The sequence below is a fragment of the Eleutherodactylus coqui genome, chromosome 1, assembly GCF_035609145.1.
Source record: "Eleutherodactylus coqui strain aEleCoq1 chromosome 1, aEleCoq1.hap1, whole genome shotgun sequence".
In the NCBI taxonomy this organism is placed as follows: domain Eukaryota; kingdom Metazoa; phylum Chordata; class Amphibia; order Anura; family Eleutherodactylidae; genus Eleutherodactylus; species Eleutherodactylus coqui.
In genome coordinates, this window is record NC_089837.1 from 66,343,744 (window position 1) to 66,368,945 (window position 25,202).

General features: G+C 42.9%; 1 protein-coding gene across 1 annotated transcript; it reads right to left on the reverse strand.

The window, feature by feature from the left end:
• Window positions 1–314: 314 nt before the first annotated feature.
• LOC136619652 (putative uncharacterized protein DDB_G0286901) lies at window positions 315–13,270 on the reverse strand. The gene is made up of 11 exons (XM_066594446.1): window positions 12,983–13,270; window positions 12,833–12,899; window positions 12,498–12,569; window positions 10,402–10,464; window positions 9,922–9,981; window positions 9,667–9,773; window positions 6,475–6,491; window positions 2,590–2,708; window positions 1,847–1,918; window positions 916–1,127; window positions 315–815 (listed from the first exon to the last, which is right to left on the reverse strand). Exons 1-11 carry the CDS (start codon window positions 13,268–13,270, stop codon window positions 315–317), a joined length of 1,578 nt encoding a protein of 525 aa, XP_066450543.1.
• Between the last annotated feature and the right edge of the window lie 11,932 nt (window positions 13,271–25,202).

The following is a 25,202-nucleotide window of genomic DNA, read 5'->3' on the forward strand; positions in this document are numbered from 1 at the left end:
TTGCTTTTTATTTTTTTGGCATTCACCAAGCTTATGTAATGCATTCTACTATGACAGCAGCGTATTACTGGAGGCAGGGTTTAATACGCCGAGTTACACGGTAAACATGGAGGCCTTTGTCAAGCTTCCGGCTGCCATGGGAACACATTGGTATCTTGCAATCCTATTCCATGGTGCCGATGGGTGACAGAAGGAGCCCCCTCCACCTTTCATCTGCTTACATGCTGCAGTTGCTTTTGATTGTGGCATGTAAGGGGTTAAACTGCCTGGATCTGAGGTTTCTCCATTCCTAGTTAGAGTAGGAGCCCGGCAACTCAGTCAAGCCCCAGCTTTAAAAGTAAACATGTATGTTCGGGTTTAAGGCCCATTACTGGGGTCACACTGTTGTTACCGACACTGTTGGTGTTGTTTCCACCGCTGTTGTTTCCACGACTGACACTGTGGTGGTCGCCGCTGTTGTTTCCATGGCTTACACTGTTTTTGCCACCGCTGTTGGCGTTGTTGTGGCAACTGTTCTTTCCACTGCTCATGCTGTTGTTGCCACTACTGTCGCTGTTGTTTCCACAGCTGACACTGTTGTTGCCGCTGCTGTTGTTTCCATGGCTTACACTGTTTTTGCCACCGCTGTTGGCGTTGTTGTGGCCACTGTTCTTTCCACTGCTGATGCTGTTGTTTCCACAGCTGACACTGTTGTTGCCGCCACTGTTGTTTCCATGGCTGACACTGTTGTTGCTATTCCTTTTGGTGTTGTTACCGCCACTGTTGTTTCCACGGCTGACGCTGTTGTTGCCGCCACTGTTGGTTTTGTGCCGTCGCTGTCGTTTCCAGAGCTGACACTGTTGTTGCCACCGCTGTTGTTTCCACGTCTGACACTGTTGTTTCTGCCACTGCCACAGTTGTTTCCACAGCTGTCACTGTTGTTTCTTCCGCAGTTGGTGTTGTGCCGTCGCTGTCGTTTTCACGGCTGACACTGTTGTTGTCGCTGCTGTTGATTCCATGGCTGACACTGTTGTTGGCACCGCTGTTAGTTTTGTTGTCACCACGGTTCTTTCCATGGCTGATGCTGTTGTAAGCCGCCGTTGTCGGTATTTTTCCCACCACTGTCGCTGTTGTTTCCACGGCTGACACTGTTGTTTTCAACAGAAATCAAAGCAAAACTGTATAATCTATAGCGATGATCTGTGTGTATACTGCGTAGAGATGATACACATAATGTACAGGATCTAATAGATGGATGAAGACTTGACCTTCACGGAACGGTTTTCAAATGGTTTTCATGTTACGACCTGAGAAAAACAAGAATGATATATGCTTTAGAAGTGCAAACAGAAATCAAAGCAAAACTCTCCCGCAGGATCCGTCGCAGCAACTGCATTGGGATCGCAGGGGATTTACAGGACAATGTCTGTCATTTTTAAAAATTCTCTCTCCTTTTTCACAGTTAGGATAATTTTTAAGCACAAAGAAAATCCCTTTAAAGTTAATTCTTTAGTGACCAATCACATAAACGTTCATTAATGATCTGTAGGGTATGGAACAAGCTTGGTAGCCATGCTTGCTTCATACTTGGCTGCTACCAGCTAATTCCTACAGCTGACATCTGCTGACTATAGCCACAATCAGAGCTGGCTCCCATCATGGCCATTTATCTACTTAGATGCTGCAACCTATATAATCTCTCTATATATACTCTAGCGCTGGTATAACTGCGTTCCTTCTCTAACTAACATGCGTCTATAGAAGAGTTCCCCTATTAGACACAGCCCGTCACTACTGCCCAGTTTATACTGTGTAGATGGCCACTATGAGAATTCTCTAGGTGTCACCCCATAAAATCACTACTTACGGCCTTTGTTGGGATTCTCTGGCAGCCAATTAGGGTGCTGTTCCAGGAAGTCCAGCATCTCCCGTGACACTTCTGGAAATAAGAAGAGGAGATTTATACAGATTAGTTTTAAGACTTGCTTTCTTATGGAGGAGGGTCTGTAGATGGTCGCTATGAGAATTCTCTAAGTGTCACACCCATAAAATCACTACTTACGGCCTTTGTTGGGATTTTTTAGGGAGCCAATTAGGGTTCTGTTCCACAAGGTCCAGCATCTCCCGTGACACTTCTGGAAATAAGAAGAGATATATACAGTTTAGTTTTAAGACTTGCTTTCTTATGGTAGCGGTCCTTCTAAAAAGAGTTTCCTGTCCTGTCTTTCCACTGATGACCTATCTTCGGATAGGCCATCAGTATTTGATGGACAGGGGTCTGCTGCTCAGAAACCCCATCCATCAGCTGATCGTCTGGCCCACTGCAGTGACAGCGGCATCAGCAGACATTGTAGGAAGTGGAAGCGCCGGCTTTACAACCCATGAAATAAGTACTTTCTTTTACTTTTGGCTTTCCGCATACAAGGATACCTCTCCTCGGGTCATCCGGCAGCACTGCTGACAGTTCTGGAAAGAAGTCATTTATACGGTATTAAATATTAAATGGTACTGGTGAAAAATACAACAATAGGGTTTTGAAAGTGGGGATGGAAAAATAAAAGTTTATATTTCCATGGCTGACATTGCTGTTGCCGCTTTTGGTGTTCTTACCACCACTGTTGTTTCCACGGCTGACACTGTTGTTGGCGCCACTGTTAGTTTTGTTTTCGCCACTGTTGTTTCCATGGCTGATGCTGTTGTTGCGGCTGTTGTTGGTATTGCTGACAGTTCTGGAAAGGAGCAGTCATTTATACAGTTACCTGTAAGACATGTTTTATCTGTGGGGGTTCTTAGTCAGTCAGTATATGTGTATAATCTATAGGTGATCTGTGTGTATACTGTGTAGAGATGATACACATAATATGCAGGATTTATTAGATGGGAGAAAATTTTACCTTCACAGTACGGTTTCCAGATGGTTATTCTGTTATGACCTGAGAAAAACAAGAATGATATATTCTTTAGAAGTGCAAACAGAAATCAAAGCAAAACTCACCGCAGGATCCGCCGCAGCATCCGCACTGGGATCACGGGTGATTTACAGGACAATGTGGTTTTTTTTTTTTATTCTCTTTCCTTTTTCACTGTTAGAATAATTTTTAAGCATACAGAAAATCCCTTTAAAGTTAACCCTTTAATCACCAATCACATAAATGTGCGACTGTAGGGTGAGTATGGAACAAGCTCGGTAGCCATGCTTGCTTCATACCTGGCTGCTACCAGTTTAAGTGGAACCAGCTGTAAGTCACTTTAACCAGACTCACAGTTCAACACATTGTAACTATTCTGAATACTTTGGTAATACACTTCATAACACTCAGTCAGGCCTTAGTCACACGGGCGTTTTTTCACGCGATTTGCGCATCGCATGACGGATGCGCATGCGCAAATCGCGTGACCGGCGCCGAAAAATCGGCCCAAAAATCGCCCGAAAATCTGCTCCTAGCCGCGTTTCATTAGAAACGGGCCGGAGCTGTCCAGCGCATTGCATTCAATGGAGCCGGCAATACAGCGGCTCCATTGAATGCAAGCGCTGCGGGCGTGCGCGGGGTTAATTGTCGGGAAGGGGTTAAATATATAACCCCTTACCTGCAATGCATCCTTAAATGTGAAAAAATAAAAAAAAAGGATGTACTCACCTCCTCCCGGCAGCTGGAGATCCCGGCGGTCGGCCTGCAGTGGGTGTGAAGGAGGTGTGACTCAGGCTTGCCCCTGATTGGCTCAGCGCTGAGCCAATCAGAAGCAAGTCTCAGTCACACCCATTCATGAATTCATGAATGGGTGTGACTGAGCTCAGCCTCTGATTGGCTCAGGCTGAGCCAATCAGGGGCAAGCCTGAGTCACACCTCCTTCACACCCACTGCAGGCCGACCGCCGGGATCTCCAGCTGCCGGGAGCAGGTGAGAACATCCTTTTTTTTTATTTTTTCACATTTAAGGATGCATTGCAGGTAAGGGGTTATATATTTAACCCCTTCCCGACAATTAACCCCGCGCACGCCGGCAGCCCATTGCTTTCAATGGAGCGGCTGTATTGCCGCTCCATTGAATTCAATGGGCAAACATCGTTCTTCTCTGCCACAGCTGTTCCAGCTGTTCCAGCTGTGGCACAGAAGAATGATTTGTCTTCTATATGTTCTCAATGGGGTCGGCGCTGCTGCCGCCGGCCCCGTTGAGCGCATATAGAGAAGAGAACAGGAATCGCAGATCGCAGATAGGTGCGATCTGCGATTTCTGTTCTCTAATTTATCGGACGAGCGCATAAAAAGCGCTCATGTGTCCGATACCATTGCAAAGCAATGGTTTTAAAAAGTCGCCGGACGCATGCGCATGCGCAAATCGCGGCAATAAACGCCCGTGTGACTAAGCCCTCACACGGACTGTGAAATCTGGGAACGCTGTATCGGCTTGCCAGTCTTTTCATTATCAAATACTGTTCTCTAAACTGCTCCGCTTAACACAACCTTCTAGAACAGCAATGGTTCTAGCGACATACTCTCAGATTTACCGCCCATACGGGATTCAACAGACACTTTGTATTCCTAATCTCTTTGTGTTTGCTGTCTCTTTACCTACTCATCCGGGCTGGTACACGCTCTCCACAGATCACATCAATCAGCACTCAGTGTCTCTACAGGTTAAGGCTCTGCATCTACAGCATCTCATTAAAGTGTCCGCAGGGGCCACAACAGAAACCCTTTTCCATCCGCACGCTCACACACAGTCCCCAGTTATACAGTGAGGGCTCTTTCACATGAACATAAATATGCAGCGTATTACACAGTGAATAAAACAGTGATTTCAGTGGGTTAATTCCAGTGTGCGTATTTCAGTCATGTAATAAAAAACTAAGCATTTCTTATTTTAGTGTATATTATGTACCAAAATAACCCATATTAAACTGAAATCACTGACAACAGTCTTTCAGGTTTTTTTTTAGCACAATAAGTAGAAAGTATGCACATTTCAGTCACATAAATACGCTGCATATTTACGTAACTGAAATACATATATGCCCAAGTGAATGAGCCCTAACCCATAGACATCCTCACGCTTTCCTAGTACACAAATGCATCTATGTCAGTAAGTCACATACAGTTATATACCTGGGTAGATTCCCACATCTCCCCTTACAGTCTCTTATGTCTGCATCCTGTTAAATAAGTCTATATCCTCTATGGACAGACATGCTATATTACCTTCAGGATATATAATCCTTGTGGTAGGCAGCAGGTCTTCTGTGGCTGTATCTCCTGTAAGAAACAAGAACATACTGACTTCAATCACAAAGCACGAAGAAAACCAATATATACAGTGGGGTCTCAAAGTAAGGAAACACCCAGAGAAAATGAAAATGGTTTAGCGGATGATGATCCAACTTTAGACACAAACTGTAGAGGAAGGGAGGAACCCGCTAGGCCATGTAACCTAAGTATTGCAGTATATTCTACATGTAATCAAACAATCACTAATTCAAGTTCCCTTTTAGGACTTGAATTGAAGAAAAAAAACGAAATCAAAATTAGTTTAATAACCTTTTGTTGAAGTGAATGGAAGATGAACTGCAATTCCAAAAACAGCCCACAAAGAAGGGTGGCGCTGTTTTTGGAAAAAAAACCACCATGTATTTCTAGCCCTGGACAACCCTAATAACCCCATTATGTCAATATATTGAGGTTGTCTGTATCTTTTATAAATTGGGGAATGGTTTCCTACAGTTATAAGTAATGACATAAAATAGAGGAATAAATAGTAATAGTATTGACCAAAGTACATAAAGCAGGTTTTGCACCAGCAGCACCAATAACTTCCCACACTGGGTCAGGCTGTTGTATGCAATAGCCAGTCAAGGTGTTTCAAACCACACACTCCATAGAAAGTCCATATAGAAAAATTGTAGAACTGGCAGCATATGGGGATGCAGTAGAAAAGAATAATTTATTCTCCCATCACAACAGACAGTGAAGGTTCGGCCTGACAGCCTTCCTCTAGTTATAGTAGTGACGTCATTATACACTTACCGTTTATACTGGGAATAGTCGGTATAATAACAGTCCTAATTCTGACCTCCAGTCCAGATGTCCCTATGAGGAGAAAATGGCATTCATTAGTTTCATATATCACCTACATGTGGGCTTCAATCCCAACCCGAAATTTATAGGGCGTATCTCCTATTACAGGAAGACTAACGAATTCTAACTAATATCCTGTAAATGGCGCGGACTGCGGCGACGCTCACGAGTGGGGAGACAACTCGTGAAAAATCAGTTTGGTGCAAATTAATTTGAACTGAACCACAAGGTCACCAAAACCCCTAAAACTGCTGTATTTTTTTGGACACGGCAACTTCTCGCCTGTTACCTAGTAAGTTACATTATTTTATACAGGCGAGAAGTTGCCGTGTCCAAAAAAAAAGAATCAAGAAAATAAACGCTGTGCTCCGTAGTATCTCCATTGTAGCAGGAATAGTCAGGATAATAGCGGTCCTAATTCTGACCTCCGGTCCAGATGTTCCTATGGGGAGAACATGTCACTCATTAGCCTCATATATCATCTATGTTTGGGCTCCAATCATAACCCGAAATTTATAGGGCGTATCTCCTATTACAGGGAGACTAGAAGATTCTAACTAAATAATCTCCTGTAAATGGCGCGGATTGCGGCGGCGCTCACTAGTGGGGAGACAACTTGTGAAAAATCAGTTTGGACCAAATTAATTTGAACTGAACCACAAATTCACCAAAACCCCTAAAACTGCTGTATAACACTGTCTAAGGGCAGCGATGAAATAATGTAACTTACCAGGTAACGGGCGAGAAGTCATGATGTTGAAAAAAGCCACAAATACAGTCTAAACCATAAGAGCTGTGCTCCGTAGTATCTCCATTGTACCGGGAATAGTCAGAATAATAGCGGTCCTAATTCTGACCACCGGTCCAGATGTTCCTATGGGGAGAACATGGCATTCATTAGCTTCATATATCATCTATATTTGGGCTGCAATCCGAACCCGAGATTTAGAGGGCGCATCTCTTATAAGTGTTACCTCACACTTTAGTATGTGAAAAGATGCTCGTCAAGAGCCACGCAGTTACATCATTAACGACACACTTTTGCGTTAGTTTTTACACATATTATCGTACAATCTCTGCTTGCTTAGCCATGTTACATGGGTGCAGGAATATAACCCCTTCCCGCTATAGGACGTACAGTTTTTGGCTGGGCCCAGGAGGTGGCCACCACTGGGACTTCCTCCCCTTTACCTTAGTAAGCTGCATAAATTTATTGAAAATTAAACTATTGCCTAAATTTGCATATGTCAGCTATAACTCCCCAAAATTCCCCTGGTTTCCCCCAAATGTTCTGATACTCTCCACCTAATAGTACTAGTACGCAGCATGTTATGTAGAGGCTGCCTTCCAAGATTTAAATTAGAAGCCCTTTGCCTTCCGATTGATTGAGGGGTGGGGGGGGGGGTGCCCTTCTTTAGCTAGCCAACTGGTTTATTCAGGCTCGTGGTTGTCCTCATCTAATTACAATCAAGCAGTGGGCTTGGATCAGAGGGCTGGTACTGAGGGGCCGTATTTCCATGGGGATTGTTTTGCCACCCCTATGATGGTGAGCCTTAAAGTGTGGCATTCTGTCCCGAGGAGGCGGCTAAATGTCCCCTGAATACTCCCCTGTGGGGTAATCCACGTTTGCCCCGTCCGCACCACTTTACTGAATCCTCATTCTGAGGGCTTTATGGAGTAACCATCCTTACTGATATAGTAAGTGAGGGCAGCTTTTTAGTTCATGCAGTTTAATGTTACTATACCAGCTAACTGCTACTTTAGGTATGCCAACTACGGCTTGCTGTTAGAGCCCGATACAATGGCCTGACATTCTCACGTTCCTTGATTCTTCTGGAGGCTTTGGCTTAAATGTGTAACTTTTGGAACTACGTTCTAGTTTTTATACTCATTTAACATGTTATATATGCCAGATGTGGACTGTGATGAGAGTGGGGATATCCTGGCTGGCCATAGCTCTCTACTGGTCAGTGTTAGGCCGTCATCACATGGACGCACAGAGAATAGAACCCATTGATTTCATTGGGTTTGTTCACATGCGCAAATTTTGGTGTGCGTATTTTGGTCGCACAAAAAAACGCTAGAACATGCTCTACCTTTCTGTGTCCCCATTAGAGATGAGCGAGTGTACTAATTAAGGCAAATTACTTGAGCGAGTATTGCCCTTTTCGAGTACATGCCCAAATGTCTTAAAAGATTCGGGGGCCGGCGGGGGGCGGGGGAGAGCAGGGAGGAACGGGGGGGAGGGGAAGATCTCTCTCTCACTCTCTCCTTCCCGCTCCCCCATGCTCACTCCCGCAACTCACCGCTCACCCACACCGGCCGCCGAATCTTTTAAGACAAGCAGGCATGTACTCGAAAATGGCAATACTCGCTCGAGTATTTTGCCTTAACCAGTATGCTCGCTCATCTCTAGTCCCCATAGAAGTCAATGGGGGTTCGGAGTAAAAACAACTGTGAACAGGCTTTTTTGTATTCAGCTCTCAGGACTGGATTGCTGACCAATAGCAGGGCAGTGCTTAGCAGGACATACACAAGAAGAAAGTACGGAGCAGGGAATTGTGATAAATGTAGGTTCAAGGTGCATATCCGCAGGGATGCGGTGGCCATCTTGAAAAATAGCGATGTGGAGAAGTATCAGAAATGAGGAATAGCATAAGATGGCAATGTTGCCCAATTTATACACACAACCAGCTGTGCATAAACATCTGGAATTTTTGAAGATTCACAACCAAAATACTACTTTTAAAAAAAAAACTTTATTAAACGTAATCAATAGCAAATTAAAAAAATAGTAAAAGTTTACTTTTACCTGTTGATGTATCAAAATTAAATAAATTAAAACTAAGTATTGCCGCATCTGTAAAAGTCCGATTTAACTTAAAGGAAAAAAAAAAAACACATTTATCCCACATCGTGAAGGCCACCAAAAATTATATAAATATTTATATATATATATATATATATATATATATATATATATTTATATATATATATTCACACAATGCCAATATTGCGCTTTTTTTTTGGTCAATCCATCTCTACAAACAATTAAATAAAAAAGTGACCAAAAATTCACAGCACAAAAAATAAATCATTCCTGCTGCACGCTGAGGGCCATGAAAACGACCCCTCCTCCCAAAAGTTATAAGATTTCCTAGTTTTCATTTCATCCCACTTATAAGATTTTAAAAGTTTTCTGATACATTAAACAATACTGTATATTAAATGGCACCACTGAAAATACAACTCGTCCCACAAAGACCGCCCTCATGTAGCGGTCGCCGGAAAATAGAAAAAGTTATGATTTTTTGAAAGTAAGGATGGAAATATGAAAACAAAAGTGAGAAAGGTTTGTGGCAGGAAGGGGTTAAGTAGTGTTTTCTCCATATGTAACCCAATCAAATAACTACTTACTTTTACTGATTATATCATGGATCCAAGGATACCTTTCCTCGGGGTCATCCTGCGGCGCTGGGACAACGTCATCATTCACATTGCTGGCACAAAATAAAAATCACTGCTTTAACAAGAGGATGAATAACAATATAGGAAATGACGTACAACATTGTTTCTCTGGTGAGAGTCTCTACCAGATTGATGTACCACACACTTACCTTCCTATTAGAAAAACTGAAGTTGAAGCCAAGATGGTGGTATTCATAATGGCCTTCATGCTGATGACATGGCCTAACAGGCTTCTTCTTTCCTCCACAACTTGTATCTAAAATTGGATCATAATCCGCCAAACCATTTTCCTTTTATATGGGTGTTTCCTCTTGTGGGTCAGTCCAATGTTAAAGGGATGAGGGTCATCAACATGACTCCGCTGACGCCAACTACTCCATGTTAGAGTTCATACCTTTAAATACCTTCAGGGTATGTTAGTGTTATTGTAGGCGATGTTTTTCCTATCACGCTGGCCGACTTTTCTGCAATATGCAAAATTCATAATAATTTAACTGAAAGGCAAAACAGAGATTTTCTATCAACAGCAGATTTCAGTCAGCGGAAACACAATAGACATTGGTAGCTTCTTCTATGGGGTACATTTTTTTTCTATTCTTTGGATAAATTAACCCCTTCCTGGCAGCCACCATACATGTGAGGTGGAGGCGGTGTGTCACCGTATGGTGAAATAAAATCGAGTCTGCTAAATACATGGCTGTCTTTGATAGCTGACACCTGGCCGCAGTGTCCAGGATCAGAGAGAACTGAGATACCGGACATTTAATCATTTTATCATATAATTACCCTGACAGAAGAGACCCCCCCCCATCATCCCCTCCGGCCTGCCATGGATTTGTTATAGAGGAATAAATAGCAATAGTACAACGTCATTATAGACTTACCATTTATACCGGGAAGGGTCACAATAATAACCGGTCTCAGATGGACCTCCGGTCCAGATGTTCCTATGGGGAGAATAACATTAGTTTTATACATTACCTACAACTGGGATCCAATCCTAACCCTAGATTTGTAGGGCGCATCTCTTAGTACAGGAAAACTAGAACAAAAACTAACAGGAACTTTTATTATCATGATTATATGTATTGAGATATCGTGACTCTGTAGTCACCATTAAGGGGTTAATCTCCCTCTGGTTTACAGGTAAATGGTAGAAATCAGAGAAATATAAGGTGGACATTATATGTAGATAAAGAGGAAAGTTCTTCTCATCTCTCCAGTTTTGACTGTCAGTTTCTCTCCGGGGGTCACGGTGTTCTCATCTGACAGCCCTGTAAATAACATAGAAATACACAGGTTATCAGCATGCTTATAGCATTAACCCCTTCTATCTCCATGGCATACATGTAGGTCACTGAGGTGTGGGTTGGATACAAGGCGGACTGCGGCGGCGCTCACTAGTGGAGAACCAACTTGTGAAAAATTTGGTTTGGTCCAAATTAATTTGAACTGAACCACAAGTTCACCAAACCCCCTAAAACTGCTGTATAACACTGTCTGAGGGCAGCGATAAAATAATGTTACATTACCAGGTAACGGGCAAGAAGTTGTCATGTTAAAAAAAACGCAATTATCATCCTAAAAATCAGATGTGTGCTCCGTAGTATCTCCATTGTAGAAGAGACGGAATCATGGATAGTGGGATCATTTATCCCAGCCCTGCATTATGATGAGAGCTTAAAGTTGTTGTAAAGTGTTAAAGAGATAAAGTTTGAATAACAATGATATGGGATAAGAGAAAAAAACTACTAAAAAAGAATAGAGTCTTGTGAGGAAACAAAAAGAAGTGACTAAAAAAAGAATAAAGAGAAGGGCTCACCTGGCGTGGACAGCTAGCCTGTGGGGAGGGGAGGCCACCACACCTGTAGTCCTGGTAAGCCGGACACTTCTTCTGCACCAGATGCATCCATGGGACAGGAAGACTCCAAAATCCAAGGCAGGGAATCAGGACAAAGACAACTATAGTTTAAAGAAAAAACAACAGGCACTCATCAGTTAATGTAGGAAAAAAAATGGTAATATTCATTAGTGAGAAGAGAGGGGTCTGATGTGGGAATTAGAACCCTCCTTTTGTCGTACATCAAGATGCAATGTAGACGCATATTAATAGAAAGCAGGTTTTTTAATGATAAAAAGGTAAACAAAAGAGCTTCACAATGTTGAAACGCGTTTCGGTGCCCATATAGCAACTTTTACAAGCATGACTTAACAGACCAATATCACTGAATATATAAAAAGTTCTAAAATATTAACTGGAAGTAAGACGGTGGGAGAGGAAGAGCGTTTTAGCTCCAAGGCTACCTTAGTTTGCGTTCCGTAGTCAGCTGGAGATGCAAGGGACGCCATATCAGGCAGAAGACGGGAGTGGAGCAGGGGAGGGAGGCCTTGTGTCACCGGGACGCGGCGCACAGTAAGACCTCTCAGATCATTGCACAGAGGATGATGGAGGAGCGTGCACCGTAGTGGCGAGAGGCAGGAGGTCTCTGTCACATCACCGGTAAGCGACACGTGCGTCCATCTACCGGGCCGTTACACAGATCATGGGTGTGAGCACCACCGTAGCAGGGGGCAGGGAAAGCTGATGCCATCCCCCATCGTGACAACGTGCCCACAACTGAACAAGGAAAACATTATTAACCCTAAATCACTAAACATATTTTCAAGTTACCCTTTCACTACATATTAGTCTCACAGACTAACAAAATTAAACGTTAATATTTTATTTATCATATTTATTAGTGAAAAAGTAACTTATATGAAAGGAGATTTATTAAATTTACCTAAAAACTATCAAACTAAATAAATTTATTACTTGCAGTCGTTGAAAAGTGGAACAGGGTGTCCGCCACTTATAGCCTGCAGCAGTGGCAGGAGAAATTGGTCATCCTGGGCTTCTGGTATGGACAATATCCACAAATAAACAATTGGTGAAAAATTGTGAATTCCCTATGTGTCACCTCACAAGATCACCCCTTACGGCCTTTGTTGGGATTTTGTGGCAGCCAATTAATGAGCTGTTCTAGGAGGTCCAGCATCTCCCGTGACACTTCTGGAAATAAGAAGAGAGGAATAAGATTAGTTTTAAGACTTGCTTTCTTATGCTAGAAGGTCCTTCTAAAAAGGGTTTCCTGTCCTGTTTTTCCACTGATGACCTATCCTCCGATAGGCCATCAGTATTTGATGGACAGGGATTCGCTGCTCATAAACCCCATCCATCAGCTGATCATCTGGCCCACTGCAGTGACAGCAGCATCAGCGGACATTGGAGGAAGTGGGAGCGCCGGCTTCACAACCCATGAAATAACTACCTACTTTTATTTTGGCTTTCTGTATCCAAGGATAACTCTCCTCGGGTCATCCGGCAGCACTGCTGACAGTTCTGGAAAAGAGTAGTTGGAAAATAAAGTTATGGTTTTTGAAAGTGTGGGTGGAAAAATTAAAGTTTATGCTTCCATAGCTGACACTGTTGTTGCCGCTTTTGGTGTTGCTACCACCGCTGTTGTTTCCATGGCTGACGTTGTTACCACTATTGTCACTGTTGTTTCCACAGCTGACACTGTTGTTGGCGCCGCTGTTGGTGTTCTTGTCACCACTGTTGTTTCCACGGCTGATGCTGTTGTTGGCGCCACTGTTAGTGTTGTTGCCGCCACTATTGTTTCCACAGCTGCCGCTACTGTTGCAGCCGCTGTTGGTGTTGTTGCCACTACTGTTGTTTTCAACAGAAATCTCCCGCAGGATCTGCCGCAGCATCCGCACTGGGATCGCGGGGGATTTACTGGGCAATATCCGTTATTTTTTAAAATTCTCTCTCCTTTTTCACAGTTAGGATAATTTTTAAGCACACAGAAAATCCCTTTAAAGTTAACCCTTAAATGACCAATCACATAAACGTATGTCATTGAGCTGTAGGGCGAGTATGGAACAAGCTCGGTAGTCATGCTTGCTTTATACCTGGCTGCTACCAGCTAATTCCTATAGCTGACATCTGCTGACTATAGCCACAATCAGAGCTGGCCCCCATCATGACCATTTATCTACTTAGATGCTGCAGCCTATATAATCTCTCTATATATACTCTAGCGCTGGTATAACTGCGTCCCTTCTCTAACTAACATGCGTCTATAGAAGTGTTCCCCTATAAGACACAGCCCGTCACTATAGCCCAGTTTTATACTGTGTAGATGGCCGCTATGAGAATTCTCTATGTGTCACCTCACAAGATCACCCCTAACGGCCTATGTTGGGATTTTCTGTCAGCCAATTAATGAGCTGTTCTAGGAGGTCCAGCATCTCCCGCGACACCTATGGAAATAAGAAGAGATTTATACAGTTTAGTTTTAAGACTTGCTTTCTTATGGTAGAGGGTCCTTCTAAAAAGAGTTTCCTGTCTTGTTTTTCCTCTGATGACCTATCCTCCGATAGGCCATCAGTATTTGATGGACGGGTTCCGCTGCTAAGAAACTCCATCCATCAGCTAATCGTCTGGCCCACTGCAGTGACAGCGGCATCAGCGGACATTGGAGGAAGTGGGAGCACCGGCTTTACAACCCATGAAATAACTACCTACTTTTACTTTTGGCTTTCTGCATCCAAGGATACCTTTCCTCGGGTCATCCGGCGGCGCTGCTGACAGTTCTGGAAAAGAGAAGTCATTTATACAGTGTTGAATAATAAATAGTACTGGTGAAAAATACAACTGCAAAAACAGCCCCCATGTAGCTTCACGTAGTCAGAAAATAAGGTTATGGTTTTTGAAAGTGGGGATGGAAAAATGAATGTTTATGTTTCCATGGCTGACACTATTGTTGCTGCTTTTTGTGTTGTTACCACCGCTGTTGTTTCCACGGCTGACGTTGTTGTTGCAGCCACTGTCCCTGTTGTTTCCACAGCTGACACTGTTGTTGCTGCCGCTGTTTTTGTCGCCACTGTTGTTTCCACAGCTGACACTCTTGTTAGCGCCGCTTTTAGTTTTGTTGTCGCCACTGATGTTTCTATGGCTGACGCTGTTGTTGCCACAGTTGTTGGTATTGTGGCCGCCACTGTCGCTGTTGTTTTCACGGCTGACACTTTTGTTGCCGCCGCTGTTGTTTCCACTATTGCTGCTATTGTTGCTGTTGGTGTTGTTGCCACTGCTGTTCTTTTCAACAGAAATCTCCCGCAGGGTCTGTTGCAGCATCCACACTGGGATCGCGGGGGATTTACAGGACAATATCTGTTATTTTTAAAAATTCTTTCTCCTTTTTCACAGTTAGGATAATTTTTAAGCAAACAGAAAATCCCTTTAAAGTTAACCCTTAAATGACCAATCACATAAAGGTGTGTCATTAATCTGTAGGGTGAGATTACATTGTTTTATACTGTGTAGATAATGGCCACTATGGCCACTATGAGAAGTCTCAAGGTGTCACCCCATAAGATCACTACTTATGGCTTTTGATTGGATTTTCTGGCAGCCAATTAGGGTGCTGTTCAAGGAAGTCCAGCATCTCCAGTGACACTTCTGGAAATAAGAAGAGATGTATACAGTTTAGTTTTAAGACATGCTTTCTTATAGTAGAGGGACCTTCTATAAAGAGTTTCCTGCCCTGTTTTTCCACTGATGACCTATACTCCGATAGGCCATCAGTATTTGATGGACAGGGGTCCGCTGCTCATAAACCCCATCCATCAGCTGATCGTCTGGCCCACTGCAGTGACAGCAGCACAACCCATGAAATAACTAGCTACTTTTACTTTTGGCTTTCCGCATCCAAGGATACCTTTCCTCGGGTCATCCGGCGGTGCTGCTGACAGATGTGGAAAAGAGAGGTAATTTATACAGTGTTGAATATTAAATGGTACTGGTGAAAAATACAACAATAAGGTTATGGTTTTTGAAAGTGGGGATGGAAAAATAAAAGTTTATGTTTCCATGACTGACACTGCTGTTGCCGCTTTTGGTGTTGTTACCACCGCTGTTGTTTCCACGGCTGACACTGTTGTTGCAGGCACTGTCACTGTTGTTTCCACAGCTGACACTGTTGTTGGCGCCGCTGTTAGTTTTGTTGGCGCCACTGTTGTTTCCATGGCTGATGCTGTTGTTGCGGCTGTTGTCGGTATTGTTGCCACTACTGTCACTGTTTTCACGGCTGACACTGTTGTTGCTGCCACTGTTAGTGTTGTTGCCGCTGACCTTAGTGTTGTTGCTGCTGCTATTGTTGGTGTTGCTGCGAATGCCTTTGTTTTCAAAAGAAATCTCCAACAGAATCAGCTGCAGCATCCGCACTTGGATCGCGGGGGATTTACAGGGCAATATCCGTTATTTTTTAAAATTCTCTCTCCTTTTTCACAGTTAGGATAATTTTTAAGCACACAGAGAATCCCCTTAAAGTTAACCCCTTAATGACCAATCACATAAACGTGCGTCTGTAGGGTGAGTATGGAACAAGCTCGGTAGCCATGCTTGCTTCATACCTGGCTTGAACCAGTTTAAGTGGAACCAGCTGTAAGTCACTTTAACCAGACTCACAGTTCAACACATTGTAACTATTCTGAATACTTTGGTAATACGCTTCATAACACTCAGTAACACGGACTGTGAAATCTGGGAACGCTGTATCGGCTTGCCAGTCTTTTCATTATCAAATCCGTTCTCTAAACTGATCAGATTAACACAACCTTCTGAAACATCAATGGTTCTAGCGACACACTCTCAGATTTACCGCCCATACGGGATTGAACAGACACTTTGTATTCCTAATTTCTTTGTGTTTGCCATCTCTTTACCTACTCATCCGGGCTGGTACACGCTCTCTACAGATCACACCGATCAGCACTCAGTGTCTCTACAGGTTAAGGCTCCACATCTACAGCAGCTCATTAAAGCGTCTGCAGGGGCCACAACAAAACTCTTTTCCATCCGCACGCTCACACACAGTCCCCAGTTATACAGTAAGGGCTCTTTCACATAAACATAAATATGCAGCGTAACACAGTGAATAAAACAGTGATTTCAATGAGTTATTTCCCGTGTGCGTATTTCTGTCACATAAGAAACATCGAAGCATTTCTTATTTTAGTATATATTATGTACCAAAATAACCCATATTAAACTGAAATCACTCAGAATATTCTTTCAGGGTTTATTTTTACATGCGCAATACGCAAAAAATATGCATATTTAGTTACATAAATACACTGCATATTTACGGAGCTGAAATACATATATGCCCATGTGAATGAGCCCTAACCCATAGACGTCCTCACGCTTTCCTAGTACACAAATGCATCTATGTCAGTAAGTCACATTATATACATTAGGTTAGATTCCCACATCTCCCCTTACAGTCTATTATGTCTGCATCCTGTTATATAAGTCTATATCCTCCATGGTCAGACATGCTATATTACCTTCAGGATTTGTAGTCAGGGTGGTTTGCTGCAGGTCTTCTGTAGCTGTATCTCCTGTAAGGCCCCCTGTCCACGGCTGTTGCGGAATATCGCCAGCGATATTCTGCCATGGGGGAGGAGGGTGGCCACTATCAGTTCTTTGCGGTGAGTCTATCTGATACATAGATAGGCTCACTGCAGAGAATCGCGGCACACCGCGATTTAGATCCCGCGAGCGGAGAATCGCTATGATTCTCCACTCGTGGATGCCACTGCTGCACTTTCCATAGCAAAACTATGAAAAAGCGCTCACTGCGTTACCAGCGGCTGGTTATCACCGCGGGTAACACAATGAACAATCGCCCATGGACAGACAGCCTAAGAAACAAGAACATAATCACTTCAATCACAAAGCAAACCAATATATACAGTGGTGTCTCAAAGTAAGGAAACACCCAGAGAAAATGAAAATGGTTTAGCGGATGATGATCCAACTTTAGACACAAACTGTAGAGGAAGGGAGGAACCCGCTAGACCATGTAACCTAAGTATTGCAGTATATTCTACATGCAATCAGACGATCACTAATTCAAGTCCCCTGCTAGGACAAAAAAATAAATAAATAAAAGTCAGTTTAATTACCTTTTGTTGAAGTGATGGAAACTGAGCTGCAATTTCAGAAACAACCCACAAAGAAGGGTGGCGCTGTGTTTAAAAAAAAACATGTTTTTATAACCCTGAACAACCCTATTAACCCCATTATGTCAACATATTGAGCTTGTCTATATCTTTAATAAATTGGGGAATGGTTTCCTACAGTTATAAGTAATGACATAAAATAGAGGAATAAATAGTAGTAGTAACAATGTCATTATACACTTATCATTCATACTGGGAAGAGTCAGAATAATAACAGTCCTAATTCTGACCTGAGGTCCAGATGTTCCTATAGGGAGACCATGGCATTAACTAGTTTCATATATTATCTACATTTGGGCTTCAATCATAACCCAAGATTTATAGGATGCTTCTCTTATTACAGGAAGACTAGCCAATTCTAACTAATTTCCTGTTAATGGCGCGGACTGCGGCGTCGCTCACTAGTGGGGAGACAACTTGTGAAAAATCAGTTTGGTCCAAATTAAATTGAACTTAACCACAACTTCAACAAAACCCCTGAGGCTGCCTGTCCACGGGCGAGTTTGCATTGCGAGATGACACGCTTTCCATAGGCTTACTATGGAAAGCACAGCCCGACATCCAGGAGCGGAGTATCATAGTGATTCTCCGCTGGCGAAATTCAAATCGCGGCATGCCGTGATTTGCCGCGATTCTCCGCAGTGAGCCTATCTATTATATAGGCTCACCGCGGAGACCTGTCAGTGCTTCCCCCTCCTTCCCGTGACGGAATATCGCTAGCGATATTCCGTCACGGCCGTGGACAAGGGGCCTAAAACTGCTGTATAACACAGTCTAAGGGCAGCGATGAAATAATGTAACATTACCAGGTAAAGGTCAAGAAGTCGCCGTGTCCAAAAAAACGATCAACAAGAAAATAAACGCTGTGCTTCGTAGTATCTCCATTGTAGCAGGAATAGTCGGGAAAATAACGGTCCTAATTCTGACCTCCGGTCCAGATGTTCCTATGGGGAGAACAAGGCACTCATTTGTGTCATGCATCATCTATGTTTGGGCTCCAATCTGAACCCGAGATTTATAGGATGTATTTCCTATTACAGGAAGACTAGCGGATCCTAACTAAATCTCCTGTAAATGGCGCGGACTGCGGGGGCGCTCACTAGTGGGGAGACAACTTGTGAAAAAAATCGGTTTCGTCCAAATTAATTTGAACTCAACCACAAGTTCACCAAAACCCCTAAAACTGCTGTATAATATTGTCTAAGGGCAGCCATGAAATAATGTAACTTACTACGGAAAGGTCAAGTAGTTGCAGCGTCCAAAAAAACCACAAACACAATCCAAACCATAAGAGCTGTGCTCCATAGTATCTCCATTGTAGCAGGAACAGTCAGAATAATAACAGTCCTAATTCTGACCTCCGGTCCAGATGTTCCTATGGGGAGAACATGGCATTCATTAGTGTCATACATCATCTATGTTTGGGCTCCAATCTGAACCAGAAATTTATAGGGCGTATTTCCTATTACAGGAAGACTAGCGGATCCTAACTAACTAATCTCCTGTAAATGGTGCGGACTGCGGCGACGCTCACGAGTGGGGAGACAACTTGTGAAAAATCAGTTTGGTCCAAATTAATTTGAACTGAACTACAAGGTCACATAGCATTCATTAGTTTTATATATCATCTACATTTGGGCTCCAATCCAAACCCGAGATTCATAGGGCGCATCACTAGTGGGTAGCCAACTTTTGAATATGTAGATAAAGAGCAAAGTTCTTCTCATTTCTCCAGGTTTGACCGTCAGGTTCTCTCCAGGGGTCACTATGTTCTTATCTGACAATCCTGTAAACATAAAGAAATATACAGGTTATTATCATCATGTTAATCACTAGAGATGAGCGAACACGTTCGGCCCCGCCCCTTTTTCGCCCGAACACCGAACTTTGCGAACACCTCGGTGTTCGGGCGAAAAAGTTCGGGGGCCGCCGTGGCAGCGCGGGGGGGTGCGGCGGGGAGCGGGGGGGAGAGGGAGAGAGAGAGGGCTCCCCCCTGTTCCCCGCTACTGCCGCCCGCGCCGCCGCGCATCTCCCCGCCCCCCGGCGGCACCCGGACACTTACGCGCGAACACTCCAGTGTTCGCTAAAGCCGGTGTCCGGGTGCGGATGTGTCCGTTACGGACACGTTCGCTCATCTCTATTAATCACATTAACCCCTTCTACCTCTGTAGCATACGTATATGTCTCAGAGGTGTGGGGAGGATACAAAGCGGGATCGGGAGCCGAGCCCGCTGCATACCCGGAGGGTGACTGTTGTTCTGACAGTTGACATCCGCCGCTAAAGGTCACAGTTGGAGCTAATTCTGATAGCAGCTATTTGACATCTTACATGCACTGTCTAACCTGACGGCGGCATGTAAACTGTCAGCATTGGGGGGGGCTCTCCCTCCGACTCACCATCTAAGCCACCATGCGATTGCGGTGAGTCAGTGTTTGCCATGGCAGCCCTGGCTCTAGTAAAGACTCTCAGGGCTGCCATGTATTTAAAGGGGTATTTTAAATTGACAAGCCATCAATAGATGATCGTTGGGACCAGCCATTCAAAATCCAATCAATCAGATGATTTCCGATGTGGTCAGCACACTAAGCAAAATGTGCCGACCATGGCGTAGTGACCCAGGTTGGAAATGCAGATGCAGCTCCTATGGAATACAATGGCAGAGACCAGCATACAGCATCAAGTCCCCTCATTTCACTGAGATATATATTAGGTAGTAGGAGACTGTTTTTACCTTCAGCATCCGCTGGTCCAGGCGGTGTCTCGGGTACTCTGTTATCCTCATTGGGTGCTGTTGCTTCAGCAAGCAAGAGAGAAAGAAAAAGAGGAGAACATTATTCTTCCTGCTACTAGAGATGTCTAGAAATGTATATGATTGGACAGAATGGAACAGAGAGATGAGAACTAAGTGATATGAGGATGAGGTAAGTAACATTACCAGGTAAAGGCCGAGAAGTCGCCGTGTCCAAAAAAACACAAGTACAACCCGAAATATAAGAGCTGTGCTCTGTAAAGTCAACATTGTAGAAGAGGCGGAATCACGGAGAGCGTGATCACTTATCCCAAACTGCTTTATGATGATAACCTAACCCCTTAGTGACCAAGCCTGTTTGCGCCTTAGTGACGGAGCCAAATTTTGGAAATCTGACGTGTGTCACTTAACATATCATAACTCCGTAAAGGCTTTGCATATCCAAGTTATTCTGCCATTGTTTTTTCGCCACATGCTGTACTTCATTTAGGTGGTAAAAATAGACCGATAGAACCTGTGTATATTTATTAAAAGTACCAATATTGGGGGGGGGGGAAATTTTAAATTGTCATTTTTTCACATTTTCAACTGTAATATCTCAAATATCTGCAAACATACTGTACAAATTTTTGCTAAGATATATATTTCCATCTGCTCACTTTATTCTGGACGCACACTTGAAAAACTTTAGTTTTTTCTTTTAACCATTTAGGAGACATACAAATTTAACATTAATTATCAACATTTGGAGGAACACTTTGTTTTCCAGCACTAAGCCAAGATTGCAAAGGCTCATAGGTTCAGAATTATAGATACCCCCACAAATGACCCCATTTTAAAAACTACACCCCTTAGTGTATTCACTGAGGGGGGTCAGGAGTATTTTGTCCGCACAGTTTCTTTTCAGGAATGAATGCAATTTAGAGTAGAAAAAAATAAACTTTCATATTTTTGCAAATACATAAATTTAAGGACAGGATTTTTTCTATAGTGCACATGAAAATGAGGATTTATACCTCAAAATGCATACCCCTGTTTGTCCTGTGTTCAGAAACATACCCATTGTGGCCGTAATCTTCTGTCTGTATGTACAACGGGGCCAAAACTGAAAGGAGCAGCTGGTGGCTTTCAGATCAGACATTTTGCTTGAAGGCCTTTTAGGCCCAATTGCCCACTTGTAGACCCCTTGAGCGGCCAAAACGCGGAGGACCCCCACAAATGACCTCATTTTGGAAACTAGACCTCTTAGCGCATTAATCTAGGGGTGTACTGCGTATTTTGACCCAACAGTTTTTGAATGAATCAAAGCAAAGCAGAAGTAAAAAATTGTATGGGTAGAAATAAAACAATTATATTTTAGTTTTTTTTTTATCAATTATGTGATTTCAAAAACAGTTTTTATTGGACAGCAGACATATGAATGGAGGCTTTCACCCAAAAATGGATACCCCCGTTTGTCCCGTGTTCAGAAACATACCCATTGTGGCCCTAATCTTCTGTCCGTATGCACAACGGGGGCCTAACCGAAAGTAGCAGCGGGTGGTTTTCAGAACAGACATTTTGCTTGAAGGTGATTTAGGCCCCATTGCCCACTTGTAGAGCCCTTGAGCGGCCAAAACGATAGAGAACACCCACAAATGACCCCATTTTAAAAACTAGACCCCTTAACGCATTTATCTAGGGGTGTACTGCGTATTTTGATCCCACCATTTTTAAATGAATTGAAGCAAAGCAGAAGGAAAAAGTTACGGTTTTTGTTTTTTTGGCAATTATGTCATTTTAAAAATAGTTTTTTTTGTACAGCATACATAGGAATAAAGACTTTCATCCCAAAATGTATACCCCCATTTGTCTCATGTTCAGAAACATACCCATTGTGGCCCTAATCTTCTGTCTGGATGTACAACAAGGCCCAAACTGAACGGAGCGTCAAACCTTAACTGTCTTTTAACTTTTACGTGATCACCATTATCCATTGGATACTGGTGATCACGTAACCGAAGACCGCTCACCGTGGCCCCCAAGGACATGTCTAAGCTCTTGTGAGTAAAAGAAATGAAAAAGGAATGAAAAAGGAGGGTGGAGCAAGACCCAGTGAGGGTAGTGGAATATTTATGGAGTACAAAGAGTTTTCAATGATTGAGTATTTTGAATGGTGGAGGTGCTGCCAACCAGATGACGCTCCACCAGTGTGGGCGTAAGTGTAGCGAAAAGGATGTGAAAAGAACTGGTATGGAGGCCCAACACTCTAAGCTACTAGAAGATGTAGATCAAAGTCCAATGTGTGATGGTGAAAGCACTTCTTTTTTATTATTTTTCAGAAATTAAAAACCAGCAATGGAATACGCGTTTCGGGGAAGAACCCCTTCGTCAGTTCGGCAGGATAGGACTGTGTGATAAGTACAAATAGATAATGGAGGAGTGATTAACAAAGAAAGGGGAGGAGAGGGGGGAAAAAAAGAACAAAATTCATATACATAATGAAGTCTCACAAATGTGTCAATAAGAACAATAAATATATGATGAAAACATCGATCTGAACAGTGATAAAATATATATGAGACAAAAAACATAAAAGAATATGAGCATCCGTACATGTAAATTAACATGAGATTTATACAAAACAAATATCTGTTAAAATAGGATGAAGACAATCCTGAGTAAAATACCAATCTTAAAAGTCATGTGGAGGTACTAATTTGCAATTAACAACTGATTGGCTGTTTGACTGCATATATACCCTGTTGTACCATTGCTTTCATTGCATTTGAAAAAGACTTTGTGTCGAAACGTTATGTATCTGTGACTTGAGGAGTAATAAAGCTCTGCATCATTTATCTGCACCTGGTTTGCTGCCATACTTTTCTCTGCAATCAAAAATATAATTAACAACTGTGTTCAGTAAAGTCAACATTGTAGAAGAGGCAGAATCACGGAGAGCGTGATCACTTATCCCAGCCCTGATTTATGAGGTTATCGCCCTAATCATGCTGCCATTTTTTGATATGGCTGCACAACAAAAATCGCTCATGTGAATTAACCCATTGTAAGTAATGGGTTATTATAACACATACATCCTGTGTGTCCCGCAATCACAGAATTCGTGTGTTTTTTCTTGTCCGTGAAAATACAGGCTTAGAGCTGAAACAGATGAATGCGTTTGCACATGTTTTTGTGCGCATGAAATCGCGGCTGTAAAATGTGACAAAGCGAAGCCATTCATTTCAATGGGTTCGTTCTCCTGAGCGTATTTCTCGTGCTCTCGACCTGCCCTATCTTCCTGCAAATTATGCAGAAAGCTGCTATAGAAGTCAATGGCAGGTTTAAAAAACCCAAGGGGATGGGTGTGGCCTGGCGGGCGACGCAGGGAGAAGATAGCTTGTCCTTATTAGGCTTTAAATAGTATCACACGCGTGTGAACTGGCATTGCGAGGACAAAAATTACATTACTACGCGCCGATACGCACGTATCAGCCTGAGTATTGCCATCTCACAACTTTCTTCATGTGTAAATACGCCCCAGGCGACATATTTGCGCACACGCTTGTTTGTCGAAGCCCTAGGTCAGCTTTACTTTGGAACCACTCTTGTTGACCCTGTACAAGCAATAGACCGTTCACTTTTTTAAGTTAAAACAGCAGGGGTTCCCAAATGTGAGCTGTGACTTCCTGGGGATCACAAGAGGATTTGGGCCTTACAGGCAACTGCGATTTTGCTCAGTGAAAAACTGACTGATTTCTTACAAGGGTTTGCGCATTTTGCATCAGTTTTTGTATTTTTTTTTTTTTTTTTTAAAACGTGCACAAGTGAATACACGTATTGGGGAAAATGTATTAAGACCCGCATTTTACACGCTGGTCTTCATAGGATTTCACCTCGCTGCACCACACATCTAATATATGCGCATGCCTCTTCATATATTTGGCGCATCTTGGCAGCTCCGTACATCTACAGTGATATGTACATGAGGTCCAGCCTGGCATGCACTTCTGTATAATTCATGACAGTTTGTGGCATAAATTATAAATAAATGTGTTGGTCTGGTGTGACCACGCCTCCTCCTGACAAACCCTGCCTACTTTTTAGAAAAGCATCAAGAAAAGTGTAAAAAGTTGCACATTTTTGTGTTAATCCCCTCCTTAAAAATAATGCGCAACTATTTTACACTGGAAACTTGGCGTGTTTTTTTTTTCCTATAGCGTTTGCCACATGGGATAATAATTTTGTAGAGATTGTAAGAATCAATTATACCAAATGTATGTAATATCCAGGATCTGATAGATGGGAGAAGACTTTACCTTCACAGTACGGTTTCCGGGTGGTTTTCATGTTACGACTTGAGAAAAACAAGAATGATATATTCTTCTGAAGTGCAAAGAGAAATCCAAGCAAAACTCTCCCGCAGGATCCGTCGCAGCATCCGCACTGGGATCGCAGGGGATTTACAGGGTAATATCCATTATTTTTTAAAATACTATCACATTTTTCACTGTTAGGATCATTTTTAAGCACACAGAAAATCCCTTTAATGTTAACCCTTTAATGACCAATAAACATACGTCATTGGTCTGTAATGAGAGTATGGAACGAGCTCAGTATCCATGCTAGCTTCATACCTGACTGCTACCAGCTGCTTCCTAAGGGCGCCCACCCACTGGCGTTTGCGTTTTCCGCGGGAAAAAAACCGCGTTTACCGCGATTTTTCCGCGCGTTTTTCGCGGCGTTTTCGCGGCTCTTCCATTAATTTCCATTGACTTTCATGGGTGCATTAGGAGAAAAATAAGGACACATATGCAACTGACAGTTCCTATGTTAAAAACGCAAACGCAACGCAAAAAAAACGCCAGTGGACAGGAACACATGTT

Excerpts from the sequence above, each read along its gene's own strand:
- LOC136619652 (XM_066594446.1), bottom strand. The coding sequence starts at position 13,270 with ATGCTGCGGCAGATCCTGCGGGAGATTTCTGTTGAAAACAACAGTAGT. Across the intron at positions 12,900-12,982 it reads CCAAAAGCGGCAACAACAGT|AACTGTCAGCAGTGCTGCCG; the intron begins GTCAGCTATGGA and ends ACTCTTTTCCAG. Across the intron at positions 10,465-12,497 it reads ACAAAATCCCAACAAAGGCC|GAACATCTGGACCGGAGGTC; the intron begins GTAAGGGGTGAT and ends TTCTCCCCATAG.